At 41.1% G+C, this 18,022-nt stretch overlaps 1 protein-coding gene across 2 annotated transcripts in view; it reads left to right on the top strand.

Annotated features, from left to right (window-relative positions):
• The window catches only part of LOC134449623 (uncharacterized), a 93,384-nt gene that overhangs the window by 23,680 nt on the left and 51,682 nt on the right, over nucleotides 1-18,022 (top strand). The window contains exons 13-30 of one of the 2 annotated variants that reach the window (XM_063199656.1): nucleotides 913-1,003; nucleotides 1,267-1,410; nucleotides 1,991-2,181; nucleotides 3,471-3,574; nucleotides 7,084-7,202; nucleotides 7,806-7,982; nucleotides 10,790-10,821; nucleotides 10,999-11,078; nucleotides 11,250-11,275; nucleotides 11,381-11,402; nucleotides 11,583-11,610; nucleotides 12,121-12,196; nucleotides 12,538-12,696; nucleotides 13,000-13,208; nucleotides 13,909-14,009; nucleotides 15,766-15,975; nucleotides 16,653-16,765; nucleotides 17,403-17,576. In XM_063199656.1, coding sequence (XP_063055726.1) covers nucleotides 913-1,003; nucleotides 1,267-1,410; nucleotides 1,991-2,181; nucleotides 3,471-3,574; nucleotides 7,084-7,202; nucleotides 7,806-7,982; nucleotides 10,790-10,821; nucleotides 10,999-11,078; nucleotides 11,250-11,275; nucleotides 11,381-11,402; nucleotides 11,583-11,610; nucleotides 12,121-12,196; nucleotides 12,538-12,696; nucleotides 13,000-13,208; nucleotides 13,909-14,009; nucleotides 15,766-15,975; nucleotides 16,653-16,765; nucleotides 17,403-17,576 — 2,056 coding nt within the window. Of the gene's footprint in view, nucleotides 1-912; nucleotides 1,004-1,266; nucleotides 1,411-1,990; nucleotides 2,182-3,470; nucleotides 3,575-6,145; nucleotides 6,158-7,083; nucleotides 7,203-7,805; nucleotides 7,983-10,789; nucleotides 10,822-10,998; nucleotides 11,079-11,249; nucleotides 11,276-11,380; nucleotides 11,403-11,582; nucleotides 11,611-12,120; nucleotides 12,197-12,537; nucleotides 12,697-12,999; nucleotides 13,209-13,908; nucleotides 14,010-15,765; nucleotides 15,976-16,652; nucleotides 16,766-17,402; nucleotides 17,577-18,022 lie in introns of those variants that run through there. The other variant, XM_063199666.1, reaches the window with a different exon arrangement.

The raw sequence follows: 18,022 nt of genomic DNA, 5'->3' as shown, positions 1-18,022 counted from the left end.
AGCAGCCCAATTGGGTGGGAAACAGCCCAATCTGGCAACACTGCTTACTGGAGCCTCAATGCCAGTGATTTCAAAAGCACTGGGACACTGATCTGTGATAGGTCTGTTAGAGCATTAGGTCCAACCCCCTATGGGCGGGGTTGAAAAGGTGGGAAAAAGGCTTGTAGTCTCAACAGAAATCCACCTCTCTTACACTTCCTCTGTCGATGATGCAAAATGACCATTTTTACATCATTGACAGAGTAAGTGTTAAAAGATGAATGCGTGTTTCTCCTATCTCAGGGGGAATTGAGAGATTTTTGCAAGACCATTCAAAAGTATGACTGGGTGTCTAGCAATGGAAAGCCTAATGCAAAATCGGTGGAGTGTCCCTTTAACCCTAAACCTAACCCTAAATCGCTCGTTTGAAACTAGTGAGTCCCAGTGCAGTGCCCACTGCAGTTCGGCAACGAGGACACGCATCACTAGTGACGTAGGCACGTCCGGACGAAGCACCCTAGTTTTTATGAGTCCCATTGTATGATACAGAGTGAACACTACAGGCGTTCCAAAGTCTTGTGTAAGGCACACCGAGAGAACATGTTCTACAGGCTGATGTACAGTACGATACAGAAGGAGAACATTAGTGTTCCACAGCCTATGGTAATGTTCCGCAGTAGTTCTAAGATAAAGAGAGAGAACATTATAAGTGTTCTACAACCAGCAGTATTGTAAGATACAGAGAGAGAACACTGCAAGTGTTCGACAACCAGCAGTATTGTAAGATACAGAGAGAGAACACTGCAAGTGTTCGACAGCCTACAGTATTGTAAGATAACAGTCCATTCCTCATTGTCGCACCAGCATGTGAACAGAAACATCGGGAAGCATTACTTCACTAATTCTGAGGTGTTTTGCCATGTGTTTCCTTAGCCATATTCAGAACGGTTTGGACATCGGCTCAGACGAGAGTGACGTGGGTTATGATATCTGCAGCCTAAGTATCGATGACCGTTCATGTGCTGTAAGTCATCAATGCTATCTTGTTTTCCTTCTTGCCAATCATTTATGTTGTTGTGTTCATACTTCACGATACACAGATAGTTGAATATTGTATTAATGAACATGATTTTGTGTGTGTGTGTGTGTCTGTTCTTGTGTGTGTGTCTGTTCTTGTGTGTGTGTGTGTGTGTGTGTGTGTGTGTGTGTGTGTGTGTGTGTGTGTGTGTGTGTGTGTGTGTGTGTGTGTGTGTGTGTGTGTGTGTGTGTGTGTGTGTGTGTGTGTAGCTAACTGATGCAGTGGAGGAGGTGGCTCGTGTGATGCACTGTGCAGCGAAGACCAACCTGAGTCTGACTGAGGAGACCTTCTTCAAACTAGTGATGGAGCTCGCTTCTCCTGTTGAGTCACTCCTGGGCCAGCTCTCTCAAATGGTATGGAGGAACTCTCTTCTCTTGTCTTGTCTACATGTCTTGTCTTGTATTCTATGCTGCTCTCTTGTCTCCACTTCTCTTTTCTTCTCTTCAATCTTCTCTTCTCTTCTCTTCTCTTCTCTTCTCTTCTCTTCTCTTCTCTTCTCTTCTCTTCTCTTCTCTTCTCTTCTCTTCTTTTTATTTGAAACTAGTGGCTGTGCTGTCCTCTCCTCTCCTCTCCACTCATTCGTGGCGGTAGGGAATAACTCTTGTCTTGTCTCGGCTTGTCTCGTCTCAACTTGTGTTCTCTTCTCTTCTACATCTTAAAACTTAAGGTTCCCTGCATTCTATATTGTCAAGATGTTACCGTTTGCAGTACAGAATCTGCTTTAAGTTGAGATGCCAAACTCAAAATATGCCCGATGCATTCATAATATCTGACGTTTCTACAAGTTTCTATATTCTCTATGTAATTTGCTCAACTTTGAAGTTCAGTTCCCCTGATTCACCATTTTCTGGCATCCTAGAGAAGATCATCTCTGTGATGGATTCCAAAGTTGTTAAATAATATGCTCGCTATATCGTCTGTTCTACATTTCAGGACTTCAGTTCTCCTGACTCGCCGTTCGCTGGCATCCTCTCGGGTCCAATGACGCAGGAGAACCACGGAGACGTGTCCTTCATCAAGCTCTGGTTCCAGATCAGGCTGAGACCTCTGCTGCCCTCCATCACGCCAGAGTACCTGTCCTGCCTCAGTGGCAAGCCCTTCACCTGCGAAGTCTACCAAGAACTGTACGTAGACATTTACTAAAACATAACAATATATGATCAATAACAATACAAGTTTTTTTGTTTCAGACATATCTAAGACATAATGAATGTCATACGTCCAATAAATGATCAAACACTGTAAGCATATCCTCAAACACAATATGGTAAAGTAACTTGAAAATATATAGTCTTAAATTAAATTGCAATAATAAATTGCCAATGCTATCATAATAGCATAGTTTAACAAAACACTGAACTGTGTTGTAAAAGCTAAGGCCACTACTGCCCACCTTGACCCTGTGAAGTCTACCAAGAACTGAACGTCTAAGATTGTTACATTTTCGAAGTGGTTATAAAGACCATGATGTACCACTTGTCACTGTAAGTTTACAGCTAGAAAGCACACAGCCCATCCATTAAATGAAGTTTGCCTAGTCACAGTAGTGTTTGGTAACACTTTATTGTAGGGATACATCTATTAGCACTAATACATACAATGTTCCTGATCTAGTAGGCCTTAGCATTTGCTTAGTACATGCTTTACAAGTTACTTATGCAGGTATTAACATTGTATGTATTAGTGCTAATAGATGTATCCTTAAAATAAAGTGTTACCGTGTTTTTTGGGGGAAAATGCTTAGGGCAAAACATTCAAATGTGTGTCCAAAGAGGTCCGTACTGTAAGTGGTCCTTGTCTAGGGGATTTTGAGAAACTCAAAGTGAGATGGGCCTACATGGTATTATAGAATCACATATTATATAAGCTGAGGGAAAAACTATCCAAAGTGACTTAACTTGTATAACTGCATCATCAACATGGGCAGAATTAAAGCCTGGTTTTCAAGGGGAAGGGAGGTGATCCTTGGTATGAATAAAGATGACTGCTGGTGTAGATCAGTGTTTCTCAACCAGGATGCCAGGGCACCCTGGGGTGCCGCACGCCCTCCGCAGGGGTGCCGCGGTAACATAGCGGACCTAAATAAATAAATAAAGTATGCACTGTAATATAATACATATTTGTCTAAATTAATAAATTAATGTTTAGTCATTATGTCACCACAGTATGGCCTTTATATAGCCTGTCTGAGATAAAGCTGCAACTTTGAACGTCTCCAAATGTGTTACTTTTCTAAGCTTGTGTGGTATCGGATGCAATGCCATGTTACGGCTTGTTGGTTTGGGGTGCCTTGAGATTTTTCATGAATTGAAAGGGTGCCTCGCCTAAAAAAGGTTGAGAAACACTGGTGTAGATAACCAAAACACATTTCTTTGTCTTATTATATATATATTATATTTGCTTTTGAACCCAGTGTGAAGGCCCTGGGTGAGCACATGGACGACATGCATGAGGGAGGAGCTGAGATGGTGCTGCAGCACTTCCTCATTCCCTACCTGGCCAACCCCAACAGCACAGGTGGGCTCACAACACATCCCTGTAGCATGCAATATGTGGACAAATACACAGTATACATCACAACACATCCCTGTAGCATGCAATATGGGGACAAATACATCACAACACATCCCTGTAGCATGCAATATGGGGACAAATACATCACAACACATCCCTATAGCATGCAATATGGGGACAAATACATCACAACACATCCCTCTAGCATGCAATATGGGGACAAATACATCATAAAACATCCCTCTAGCATGCAATATGGGGACAAATACATCACAACACATACCTGTAGCATGCAATATGGGGACAAATACATCACAACACATCCCTGTAGCATGCAATATGGGGACAAATACATCACAACACATCCCTATAGCATGCAATATGGGGACAAATATACATCACAACACATCCCTCTAGCATGCAATATGGGGACAAATACATCACAACACATCCCTGTAGCATGCAATATGGGGACAAATATACAGTATACATCACAACACATCCCTGTAGCATGCAATATGGGGACAAATACATCACAACACATCCCTATAGCATGCAATATGGGCACAGACATCACAAAACAGCCCTATAGCAGGCAATATGGGGACAAATACATCACAACACATTCCTATAGCATGCAGTATGGGGACAAATACATCACAAAACAGCCCTATAGCATGCAATATGGAGACAAATACATCACAACACATCCCTATAGCATGCAGTATGGGGACAAATACATCACAAAACAGCCCTATAGCATTCAATATGTGGACAAATACGTGTATATACAGTGAGGAGAATAAGTATTTGATCCCTTGCTGATTTTGTTGGTTTGCCCACTAATAAAGACTTGAGCACTCTATAATGTTAATGATAAAATGTATTCTAATATGTAGAGACAGAATATCAAAAAGAAAATCCAGAAAATAACTTTCAAGAATATATTTTAATTGATTTGTATTCCATTGAGGAAAATAAGTATTTGACCCCTCTAGTCAAAGAAGACAAAATACTTGGTGGCAAAGCCCTTGTTTTCTTGTACAGAGTTCAGATGTTTCTTTCAGTTAATGACAATGTTTGTGGATATATTAGAAAGGATTTTTGTCCACTTTCCTTTGCAGATCATATCTAAATCATTTAAATTGTATGACTCTAGCTTCTGTTCCCTCCACAGGATTATTATAGGGTTAATGTTTGGAAAGTGTCTAGGCCACTTCATGACCTTAATGTGCTTCTGCTTGAGCAACTCCTTTGTTGCTTGGGCTGTATGTTATGGATTATTATCATATTGCGAGGCCAATCCATGACCCACCTTCAGTCTAGTGGTGGTGGGAAAGACATTGGCATGCAGCATTGTACGTGTACATGTCTCCCTCCATCCATTTCTTGACGATGTGAAGTTGTCCTGTGTCTTGGCCAGACAAACAACCTCAAAACATAATGTTAACACTTTCATGTATGATGTTGGATAAGGTGTTGTTTTTGGGATCATAGGCAGCATTTCTCTTCCTCAAACACATAGAGTTTTGTTAATGCCAAACAGTTTGATTTTGGTGTCATCTGATTCCAGCACCTCACAATCATATCCTAATCCAGTTTGATGTTCATTGGCAAACCTCAGGTGAGCCTGAACAGGTTCCTTCTGAAGCAGGGGTACCATACATGCACTGCAGGATTTTAATCCACTGTGGTATTGAGTTGTTTCCAATAGTTTTCTTAGGGATTGAGGTCCCAGCTGTCTTGAGATCATTTCCTAGCTCTTTCTATACAGTTTTAGAGTGCTTTATCTCTGTTTTTCTGGTTATTGAATGCCCACAAGGTCAAATCTTGTATGGAACCACAGACAGGCCTAAGATTGATGATTGTAATCATTTTGTTTGTCCTAAAATTTGGAAGAAATGCACCAACAGTTTGCTCCTTAATATCCAGGAGCCCATTTCAGCCTTCTTGAGTTCTAAAATCTTGTCCCTGACATCCTTTGACAGCTTTTTGGTCTGTCCCATGTTGGCGAGTTTAGTTTGATTGATTGACTGATACTATGGACTGATTCTGCAGATTCAATGTGTCTTTTATGCAGGTTACTATTAACAGTTTTGTTCAATTCAGATAACAAGTTGATTGGAAGTGCCGTTTGATCTGAGGGATCAGCACTCTTAATGGTTGGCAGGGGATCAAATACTTATTTCCCTCAATTAAATATAAATCAATTAATATATATTCTATAGAGTTAATTTCTGGACTTTCTTTTTGATATTCTGTTTCTCCATATTAGAATACATTTTATCATTAACATTAAAGACTGATCATGTCTTTATTAGTGGGCAAACCAACAAAATCAGCAAGTGATCAAATACTTATTCTCCTCACTGTACATCACAACACATCCCTCTAGCATGCAATATGGGGACAAATATACAGTACTTACTTGAGAAAAATAAAAAAGCAACACGGGAGCAGTGTGCGGACATTCTTCTTTATTTTGACAAATATACAGTATACATCACAACACATCCCTGTAGCATGCAATATGGGCACAGACATCACATAGGCTACTTACATACCTGTCCAACCCCAACAGCACAGGTGAGCTTTATTTTCACTAACACACAGTAGTACAGTACATCACAACATGATGCCTAGACATTGTTGTTACAGAAAAAACTAAAAACCTAAAAAGAATTCCGAAAGTTTTGATCCAACCAGCGCAGCATCAGGTACATCGTAACTGTAGACCAGTTAGTCAGTGAAGTCACTTGTATTGAAAGTAGAGATGCACCGGATCCTGATTTTTAGGATCCTGCCGGATACCGGATCCACTGCTTAAGATCCTGCTGGATCCGGAACCGGACACCGGGTCCTACAAAAGGGTTGAAACATATAGCCAACTCCCACACGTGGGCCCTTTTTATTACGTTGGCGCACACTATTTTTCAGACGCATTGGCTTACTGCCACACTGCCTTCAACGGCCGCTTCCCAAGGGCTTTCACTCCACACAGCGATTGGGGTTGTGAAAGACTGACTGAAAAGCCTAGGCTACGTAAAAAGTAGAGATGCCCCAGATCCTGATTTTTAGGTAACTGCTGGATACCGGATCCACTGCTTAAGATCCTTCCGGATCCGGATAGTCTGAAAAACCCTATTATCCTGCCGGATCTGGAACCGGATCTTGGATCCTGTACATCTCTAGTTGGATGGAAACTATGGGAGGTTTCGCCCTTTACTTCTACTTTTACTTTGGCCACCTGCTCTGGACATTTCTCTTTGATCCTTTCCTTCAGAGCCGGGTTGTGTGGCGTCATCTAATGGTACCTTAGTCATGGACAAAGATGGGCGAGAGCACCGGTTAATTACTCCCCCCCACCAACCGAGCGTGGGAATCAATCCAGCAACCTTTGTGCTACAAGTCTGATGCCCTAACCCGCTAACCCATGCTGCCTAATGTTGGGATAAATAAACTAATAGTGTTATAAATGTAGTTGATTATTTCCTTCTGATCCTTTCCTTCAGAGCCTGGGTGTGTGGCGTCGTCTCATGGCAGTGCTGATTGGATGGTGAAGAACCTGGGCCACTTTGCCCCCATGGCTGAACTGACTGACCTGTACATGATCAATCCCATCTTCTCTGCTGTGAGTCCTTACTTGTTTATAAAGTAGGGGTTAATTCAGGTAAATTGGGCCACTTTGGGCCATTCGTTATATGAAAAAAGTGGCCCAATTTACCTGAATTCACCATTACTTACAAAATACAGTATATTTCATTATATCTAGTTTTGGAAGAGGAACCAATGTACACCAGGTGCAAGTTGCGAGATGCGTTCTTGAAGATGACGAGACCACACACTCTTTTATTACAGCTTTTGTTACCACACTCAAAGACATGCACTCAGAGAACCAAAGACGTAGTACATCACATTACATTATTGGTGTGTGTGTGTATGTGTGTGCATGTGTGCGTGTGTGTGTGTGTGTGCGTGTGTGTGTGTGTGTGTGTGTGTGTGTGTGTGTGCATGCGTGTGTGTGTGTTTTGTGTGTGTGTGTTTGTGTGTGTGTGTGTGTGTGTGTGTGTGTGTGTGTGTGTGTGTGTGCATGTGTGTGTGTGTGTGTGTGTGTGTGCATGCATATGTGTGTGTGTGTGTGTGTGCGTGCGTGTGCGTGTGTGTGTGTGTGTGTGTGTGCGTGTGTGTGTGTGTGTGTGTGTGCGTGTGTGTGCGTGTCCCATGTCTTCTCTAGATGGAGGTGATGGGGATGCTGTCCCCCAGGCAGATGGCAGAGCTGATGGTGGCTCCCCTCCCCCGGCTGCCCCCTAAACAGGAGCTGGTGGACCGCGTCTTTGATCACCTGCTCACAGACCCTGTGGAGAGGGATCTACCCCAAGTGCTCAACCACCTCGTGAGATTCAGTCATGACGTACGTTATGGACAGTTTATGTATTAGTGCATGCTTCACACATTCTTTCATGCACGGTGTCCACATACGTGGACAGTAATTCTAACCCCACTTTAGATAGGTAAATAGTGGTTATTTTTTTCCAAATTGTATATGGGAAGTACCATGAGGTTCATTACAATACTTTAACAGCAATTATAACTTTTTGCACTAAATATTAAGTGTTTGATGACATCATCAATCTAAGAAATCCACCGATGTGAATTATGACCATAACAAGCATGTTTATATCTGAAAATCAACCACACCAAAGGGCAATTTCAGGTTTTAAAAAATATTATGATGTTTAGTACAGTTCACTTGAGAAGTCTATGTTGTTAAAATCCAAATTTACAATAAAGGTAGGTTTTTATACAATATAAAGCTACTGTCCACGTATGTGGACGTTGCGCATCAAGGGAGTCTAATGATAAACATATTATTTATGATTACCGTGAGAATATTCTGCTCATTTTGGGCAAATACTTAATGTTATGAGCATTTATAATGATTATAGTGTGAAAATAAATTATTTTTAACATATTTAACACATTTTAACACTTTTAATTTAATAAATTCAAGAAAAACTACCTAAAATTAGTGTTTCACGCACGTGTCTATAGGCATATTTCGGGTTTCTTTCTTTTCACCACAAAATGACACAAATGATGTAGGAATGAGCTAGAATACATGCTGAATCAAATACAGATCTGTCTTCATCAGAATTGAAGTTTTTTTTCCACATGCAACAAGGTTTCCCCACAAATCTTGCCATAGCTGTGTATGTAAATATTGCTTAATTGACAGTTTTTTTTCTCTTTTTTCATCTTTGTTCGTTAAATACTGTAATATATAATGTGTAAGTGTCATATAATGTTGTAATATTACATATAGTAACATGGAAAGTAAGTAAAATAACTTGCATTTATAATAGGAGGTCTATTTAACACTATTTTTTCACAGAAAATACTTGAACATGCTGATGAATGACTACAAAACGCATGTGTCTGGAGGCAAATTTCATATTACCTTTCATATAGGGACAACATAAATGATGTAGGATTGAGCTAGAATCCATGCTGAATCAAATACAGATGTGTCTTCATCAGAATTTAAGGTTTTTTTTTTCCACATACAACAAGGTTTCCCCACAAATCTTGCCATAGCTGTGTATGTAAATATTGCTAAATTGACAGTTTTTTTTTCTCTTTGTTTCATCTTTGTTCCTTAAATAGTGTAATGTATAATGCATAAGTGTCATATAATGTTGTAATATGACACAAGGTAACATGGAAAGTAAGTAAATTAACTTACATTTATAATAGGGGGTCTATTTAACACTATTTTTTACAGAAAATACTTGAAAATGCTGATGAATGACTACAGAACGCATGTGTCTGGAGGCAAATTTCACATTACCTTTTATACAGGGACAACATAAATGATGTAAGATTGAGCTAGAGTACATGCTGAATCAAACTGAGCTTTTTGTTCACCAGCATTGGCTGTCTTCTTGCATGCAATAAGAATTTCCCACATATTTTTCTATGACCGCCTATATAAACAATGCTATTTTTATATATATGTTTTTGTTGTTGGTTAATTACAGTGATATATGGTGTTAAAGTGTTATATTGTGTTGTTATATAGCATAAAACACCATAAAAATGAATAAAACAGCTTAATTTGAACTTGAAATACAGTATAGGCCTATATAACTTTTCACTCCTTTGATGCGCAGTGTCCACATATGTGGACAGTAAAATAACTTCCACATCAAAAGAGATTTTTGAAAAATTCCAAAAGATTCTTCATATTAGCTCCATTATGAGTGAGAAAATCAATATATAAAAAATCTTGCACATTTTTTTCATGGTGTCTGCATGAAAGGGTTAATAAACTAAAATTACTGTTACTTACTATTGCTTAAATAATTACTGTAGTGCATGGTTCCATGGCAGATGGGGGTGCGTTTTAGGGACCCTATAGAATCTAAAGACACTAAACCAGTGGTGGGATACCTTTTTCATGCGATGGGCCATGCCAAATTTTATATAGTCCTCCAAGAGCAAAACATAAACAGCGTAATCAGATATCAGATCATTTTAATGTTACACAGTTTCACATGAAATATTACGATGTTTATGTTTTGCCCTTGGAGGACTATATAAAATTTGGCATGGCCCATCGTAAATACATAGGTTCCCTACCCCTGCACTATACTATACTGTCCTACAAAGCCCAAGTGCAGTAACTATGCCAACTTTGAAACTGAGAAAAGGGCCTTCAAAGTATTAGGTTGGGTATTTACGATGGGCCATGACAAATTTTATATAGTCCTCCATGTCTTGAGCAGTCCTGTCTATGAGCAGTCCTAATTGCAGTTGCTGCTAATTGGACATAGCAATATCTCGAAAAGAGTTCCATAAGGCTTTGTCTGAAGATGAAAGGGGCGTAATAAGTGCATTTTCAGTTTAAACTCAATGTTGACAAAATATAGTTACTGCACTTTGCCTTTGTAGGGCAGTATAGATGGTTCTACATTTTGTTTATAACCTGACTGCGCAAACCTAGCTGGGCTCAGCCTCTGATTGCTGGAAACTGCTGTCGATCAAAAAATTAGCTCACATGGATGGCTGCCAGTGTCTTGCCCCTCCTCATAACATGGATTTGGTGGCCTGTATTATTTTCGTTCCATTTCTAGCTACACCCTTGACCTGAAGAACTTGATTCTTTGTAAGGGTAGTTGATAGTTGCACTGATTGGTTAATTGCTTCACTGATTCACAGATGGACATGGACTGTGAGACCTACCAGATCATGTAAGTAATCACTTGAAATTCGGAACAACAGTTGTGCATATTATTTACTGTAATCCTAGCACAGGGTTTTTTATATTATGGATATATTTATGGATACATTATATGGCCCGCAATATAATGGAAAAGGTTATTGGTTCTTACTATAATAATAATAGTCATTGTAATTGGATATTACAGAGTTCGAAAGCTGCATGATATTCAGTTTCACATGGAATCCGAGATCTTGGCAGCAATTAACAATCTAAGGCAACCTACAGGTAATCACTTCACAAGCAAGCACACACACACACACAAGTACACGTGCACGCACACACACGCACGCACAATTATGGCTGCAAAGGATCTTACTGTACATACTATAGCTTTGCTTATATTTATAATAATGTCTTAAATGTATCCTTTAATCCTTTATCCTTTCTTCCTGCCAGATTGTTCAATGCCAGTGTTTGCCCAGGTATGTAAACCATTATAAAAACCTTCAAACAAGATATATCTCTTTAACATGTTATAGCTCAATAAATCAAATAATTTGCATTGTTGTGTTACTTTTTTGAAAAAGTGTCCAGAGATATTCTTCAATGGTAAGTTTAACTTTTTTGTAGATGACGCAAACATATTTAAATACTTAATACTTAGTTGAATGAAATACTTAATATTTCTTCTCAGTTTACTTTACAGTAATGATTTGCATCTGTGCCTGCCTTTGCATGACATCTATTATATCTTATTATTTATTTCATCTTATTTTATTTCAACGACAGAAAGCAGAATCTGTGCAGGAGTTAACAGGTAAGATGGTCAATAAATCTATAAAGTTATACCTTACACTTGAATATGCTTTGGTAATTTTAGGAAATAAAATCAGGAATTGAGAAAAAAAGTCTACCGCACACTGGCTTGACTTTTCACTCCTTCAGAGCAAACAACACATAGGAGGCACTTTGTTCAGACTGAATAGGGGAGTGAAAAGTCAAGCGTGAGGTAGACTTTTTTTTTTTTTTTTACCTTTGAGGTACTGAATACTGTAGCGTTTACCAGCACTCGAGCTGTGCATGGATCTTTGAACATTTGCAGGAATTGGCAGAGCTGTACTTACATTGTTACTACATAGACATGTTGGTAATACAAATACATGTCATATATACATTCTTCTGAACAACATGCCAAGACTTGGTCAATCTTGTGTGGCCTCCTCTGATTTTACACTAATTTATGACGGCTCTCTTGATGAACAGTGTCGTATTCATATGAATAACCTTTCTTCTTCTTCTTCTTCTTCTTCTTCTGACCATTCTTTAGCTCTGAGCTGGAGCACTACCTGAGGGAAGGGAAGGCTCCCTGTAATTACACCCTGACAGAGTATGCCTGCTCACAGGTAAGGGACACTTACTCACACCGCTTTGCCAATTTACTTTTGTGGTGGCTGCATGTGATAGTGATTTATCAAATGTCAGTTGGGTAAGGGCAATCCCAACTACTCATTGCACTCCACCTATGTATTTTAGGCATTCACATTCATATGTGAATGTCCTGCAATAGCCTATAGTCAATTTCCACATGCTTTGAAACACTTTAGTTTAAGTGTTCACAGTCTATAAAACACCTCATTAAAGAAGAAAGCATTTTATATATTTCACATATAGTCTGGTATATATACTCTACATCGTGCCCAACTGCCCCATACACAAATGTAAATACTTTTATCCTTTCCAATAGCTGACCAACTTCACTGCCCATAACTTGGCCCACCTGCTGGTCTGCAAGCTGTCCAGCAACATGACTCACTCCAGGGAGACCTGGAAGCTGCTCCTCACCAAAACATCTGATGTTCTGGACGAAGCTCTTGTGATGTTCTCACATATGGTCTCCAACATGGTAATTGTGTTTATCAATGCTCTTTCTTGCTATATGAAGTAGAGCAGTTTTTATATGTCATAAAATATTTGACATACAAATGATGATATGATATTGTATAGCCAAAATACATTTTTCTACACTTCAACAACTGATATTGTCAACAAAAGACAAGTTTTCTAGCATTGGTCAAAGGGGCAGGTTGCCCACTCTGATTGCTCCAATCGTCTAATGTTTGTTGTTACAATTGCATAGCTGCCTTATCTCCTTTGTCCTCTCCATCATTTGAAAACTCATACTGCTCTATATGCTTTTTTGTGTTAGTCCCTGACAGTTGGTGGTCCATCTGTGACAAATCTACTGGACGTGCTTGGAGACGTTCTATTGGACAGGTTTGATGAAGAGGTGTGGAGCAACATTTCGTTTGTCTCCGGCCTGTTTGGTGAAAGCCTGAGACCGTTCCTACCCTTCGCCTCAAGTGGCTTTCTGCGGTGCATCAGCAGCAATCTCACCTGTGAAACTTACCAGTACTTGTATGTATACCATCACTACATTTTAAGTTTGTAGTTAGTTTCTCAACTGAGGCTCTGTCCCCTTCCGTGAGCGTTAGGCAGGTGTAACCTAGTAATGTTTTAAAGCACACCTAAATAGCATACAAGCTACACCGAAAGTAAAACGATCAAGTGTGCGGACATTCGACTTTATTTGCGTCAGAACCACTCTTGTCAAAAGTAGATACATATGTGGATACATACATAGTCATACATATAGTCAAAAATAGATACATAGATACATTTTAGAACTTCTCCATGAGTTCCATGGAAGCCAGGGAACAGCAGCATCCTCAGGAGGAATGCCTTCCATTTAGCTGGAAAGCCAACATACCTCCTAGAACAGAGCAAGCAGCACTGACAACACTATGACTTTGTTTGGCAACGATAAGTCTGGTGGAGCAGGGGAGGGGGTGGGTGCGAAAGAGGCAGCAAAAGAGCAGTGACGGGAAAACAAATTCCGTAGTTAAAATGAAGCGCGCCACATGCCAGCATTCAATTGCAAGCAGTAGCTGATTAACCAAAGCACAGTTGATTTGTGGACGGCTGTATGGGTTGGATCAGCGTCAGCCAATAGGCAAAGGGCGCATTGACTACATGGTCTGCCAGAACTATTACAGGTTGCTCCATTTACACATATCCAACATTCCTTTTCTATTTTGTTTGTTTATTTCTTTTTCAGAGTGCGAGAACTCAGCCAGCAGTTTGACCACATTCCTAGGCCACACAGAGTTGTCTTTCTTGACAACTTCATCAAACCGTTCCTGACTAAAATAACAACAGGTATTATCACACAGCTACATAATAAAAATGCCAAGTTCAACACTTAGAGTCTATTTAATATATTCTAGATTGCATTTACTCTGAGTACTCTCAGAGTGTTGCAATAAGCCCTAATTCACACCAGAGCGGTGAAGCGTCGCGGGACGGAAGCGGTGGTGAAAATACATAGAAATAGATCTGTCCTTCCACACCAACCGGCGGTAATCGGGCGGTATCGGCGCGGGAGACGGCACCGCTCCGCGCTGCATTTGGAAAATAGAACTCGAGCGAATTTTGGACGGCAGCGACCGGCGGTGTCCCATTCAAATGAATTGGCGAGCTAGCTTTGGCTGTGGGGGGTGGGGGAGGAGGATTTTGGACTGGCCACGTACGCCGACGTTCTTGGTGTGAAAGGCAGAGTAGAACACGCCGGCCAAAACTAAGCAGGAAGACCTTACTCGTCTCGCTGCCAATCCGCCTCGCTCTAGTGTGGAGCCGACCCAACACTGCATTTTGCTGTGTATTAAATTGACCCCAACACCACCTCATATCTTCCTCTTTCCCACTAATATCTTTCGAAAAACCATATTTTTCCAGACCGAGGACCACTTTGTCCACCCAAAAATGTTCAGGGACCACCTGTCAACTGAATCGACAGTTGACGGGTGCTAATTTCACATTACTAATTTCGATGCAGATAACTTACATTTTATTCACATTTACAAGCCTGTATTATTGTGGTGAATATAAGTGGTGTGGTGAATAATACTTAAGGTATGTTTAGCTTTGTAACTATGCCTACTGCTAGCTTGTCTTGGAGATGTAGAATTCTCTTCACAGTCTACCTGAGCTCTGTCGCGGACCACCAGTGGTCTCCATACCACACTTTGAGAATCATTGCACTAGGTTGATTTAGTATTTCAATGTAGTTTCTCAGCATTTACTGTGTGTCAGACACAGTTTTATAGGAGGAGACGAAACACTCAAGAAAGCGTCCATAGAAATGAAGGGGGTCAATTTGTAACGCCAACATGGTGTGTGCCTACACATCTCCAGCCATTCCGGCAACAAGAGACAATTGCTTACTGAGCTGCGCTGTCTTTGATCCAATCATCTCGCCGCATCGGCACAAGGGCAAGCGGCAAGCTCATTCAGACTGCTCATTCTTCGTTGGTTGGTTTGCCTGCGCGCATGTGCAGTTCAAAATGAGCTTAAAGGAAATACAGTGATTTACACTGTTACTTTCATATACTTTACGGTTATTCTAAGACAGCCATTATAAAAAGCTTTTTTATCGTGATTCCAACACATCTGTCGGCGACCCGCCCCCCCTCCATACCTCTGAGACCCCCTTAGGGGCCCTGACCCCCAGTTTGGGACCCACCACATTACAAATCAAGTAGGTAGCAGGCTTCACTCAGGTTTCTTGATAACTTTTAAGGGTGCTGTCCCAAATGAATACTTAGAATCAAAGAAAAGGGGGACGCACCTTGCATCAATTTTTTCTTCTTTATTAACCCCTTAGCGCAGCACTATGGCTCTCTGTAATGTCATAGCAATGTTGTTATGGTGTAGTTAAGCATTTTCAGCAAGTGAATAGGGTCGCCAGCGACCCCAGCTGCAGAAAGAGGTTAAGAAAAAATTGATGCAAGGTGCGCCCCCCTTTTCTTTGAACCACCACATTACACCATGGCTGCTCCCGTGTCCTCAGTACCTCACTAGGCTCTCTCTTGGTTCCCTCTCTCCTGGTTCCCTTCTCTTCTTACTCCCTTCCCAGAGAGTAACATGACAAAGTGTGAGCGAGAAAGACACAACGCTTCTGGCTTAATCGGAGCCTTCGTGCCTCAGTGTGATGAGCAGGGTCGGTTCCGGCCGCTCCAGTGCTCCGGGTCTACGGGTTACTGCTGGTGTGTGAACAGCCAGGGACAGGAGATAAACGGCACCCAGGTGCCCCCTGGGTCACCCAAACCAAACTGCTCTGATCCAGGTAAGAACAAACACCTGTCCCAGTAAGAACTGTGCAGATAAGAACTGTACAGGTAAGAACTGTACTGGTAACACTAGACTGCACACAATAAGGAACAGCTATAGTATGTACACCTTTGACACTGATCTGTCTCTCATATTTCTACCAATAGGTCACAGTCCTTAATAAGTACAAAACAGCATACACTCCAGTTGGATAAAATTGCATTGCTTTGAATTTAATTCACTTAGGTATGTTTGCCAAGTAGTCCAAGTAGCTTCTCTTGGAAAAGTAAAAATCCCCTCACGGACCACCTGAGCTCTGTCACGGATCACCAATGGTCCCCAGACCACACTTTGAGAATCACTGCCTTACACTGTCTCAGTTTCATAGAACATCTACATTGTTTATTGACTGAGAGGATGGTTCTATTTGGATGATATTATCGTTATTTCTGACAATATGTTGGACCCATCAGGCTTGTGAACTTGAAGACAAATGTTGTGAAGCTGTACTTTTTAGTTAGTGTAATAATGTGATTGTTCTGCCGTGAAATTTACTACTACAGTAAGTAACATCTGGGATAACAACATCATCTCCTTGGCTTATGTCGTAATCCTTCCTATCCGTCAGCTGTTATGTGACTAACATGTAATGTGATGGTTATGAAGTGACCCTCTGGTCCCCCTGATTTTCAGTTGCAGCCTGCTACTCTAATAACAGTGCGGAATGGCTCCTCAACAACTTTGGACGATTCTCCATCTTGGTGCCTCTCCAGGATCTCTTCACTCTCAACAAGATGTTTGATCCAGTAGGTCTATGCACCCAGCAGCCACACACATGCATGTTTGATCCAGTAGGTCTATGCACCCAGCAGCCACACACATGCATGTTTGATCCAGTAGGTCTATGCACCCAGTAGCCACACACATGCATGTTTGATCCAGTAGCTCTATGCACCCAGCAGCCACACACATGCATGTTTGATCCAGTAGGTCTATGCACCCAGCAGCCACACACATGCATGTTTGATCCAGTAGGTCTATGCACCCAGCAGCCACACACATGCATGTTTGATCCAGTAGGTCTATGCACCCAGCAGCCACACACATGCATGTTTGATCCAGTAGGTCTATGCACCCAGTAGCCACACACATGCATGTTTGACTGAAGAGGTGTAGTTGCTGTAATTGAAGCGTTGTCTTCTCTCATTTTGTCTACCATCAGTACTCATGTTCTTCCCTCTTTTTTCCTCTTTCCTTTCCTGGGCGTCTTCTTGCCACTCCAGACTGTTTTGTTTTTAAGTTGTATCTTGTATCATTGATTTTAACTTTAAGCTCCTAATCACTTCATAATAACCTCCCATCCTGCCATCTACTGTATACGGCATATATGCCCTATATATCCCCTAACTATGTTCTTCCTTTGTTGCGTCTCTCCACCCCTAGCTGCAAGCGCTGGCCGTCCTCTCTCCTCTCCAGATGGCTGAGCTGATGGTGCAGCATCGCTTCCCTGGTCTCCCATCTCGGACAGTGGCCATCAATGCTGTGTTTGATTACTTGACCACCAATGGACAAAAGCTTCCAGAGGTCCTCCATCATCTGGTTGTACTCGCCAGACAGGTAGGACGACATGGGGGGAGCTGTCAATCGCTATTAACGTCAACCTAATGCATGGAATTAATGACAGCTGTGAGTGTCATTCCTTGATTGTTGAAGGGATATCCCAATTCGTAGCGGTTGCGTTTCAAGCCCTGCACCTTACAGCTTCGTTGGAAAGCATGAGGGGCATGGGGAAGGCGTAGAGATAGGGGTAGAGATTAGTAATGGGAAAGGCCCTTATTATTCAAGACCAATGACATAACAGCACAATCCTAGTGTAACGTAATTCTGGGCAGATACAGACAGTAAGCATATTAGGGCCATTTTAAGAATATATTCAGAAAATATTCAGAGAAAAATAATCTCGAAAATGTTGACACATGAGAAATATTTTCTCTTAAAGTGTATGGTGTTATAATCGGGACAAAACATCCACGAGCGCCACTTACTGCTCACGCGAGGTATTT

The sequence above is a fragment of the Engraulis encrasicolus genome, chromosome 1 (assembly GCF_034702125.1).
Source record: "Engraulis encrasicolus isolate BLACKSEA-1 chromosome 1, IST_EnEncr_1.0, whole genome shotgun sequence".
Classification (NCBI taxonomy): domain Eukaryota; kingdom Metazoa; phylum Chordata; class Actinopteri; order Clupeiformes; family Engraulidae; genus Engraulis; species Engraulis encrasicolus.
The sequence above is the reverse complement of the archived record's forward strand: the minus strand, read 5'-3'. Positions and strand labels throughout refer to the sequence as shown.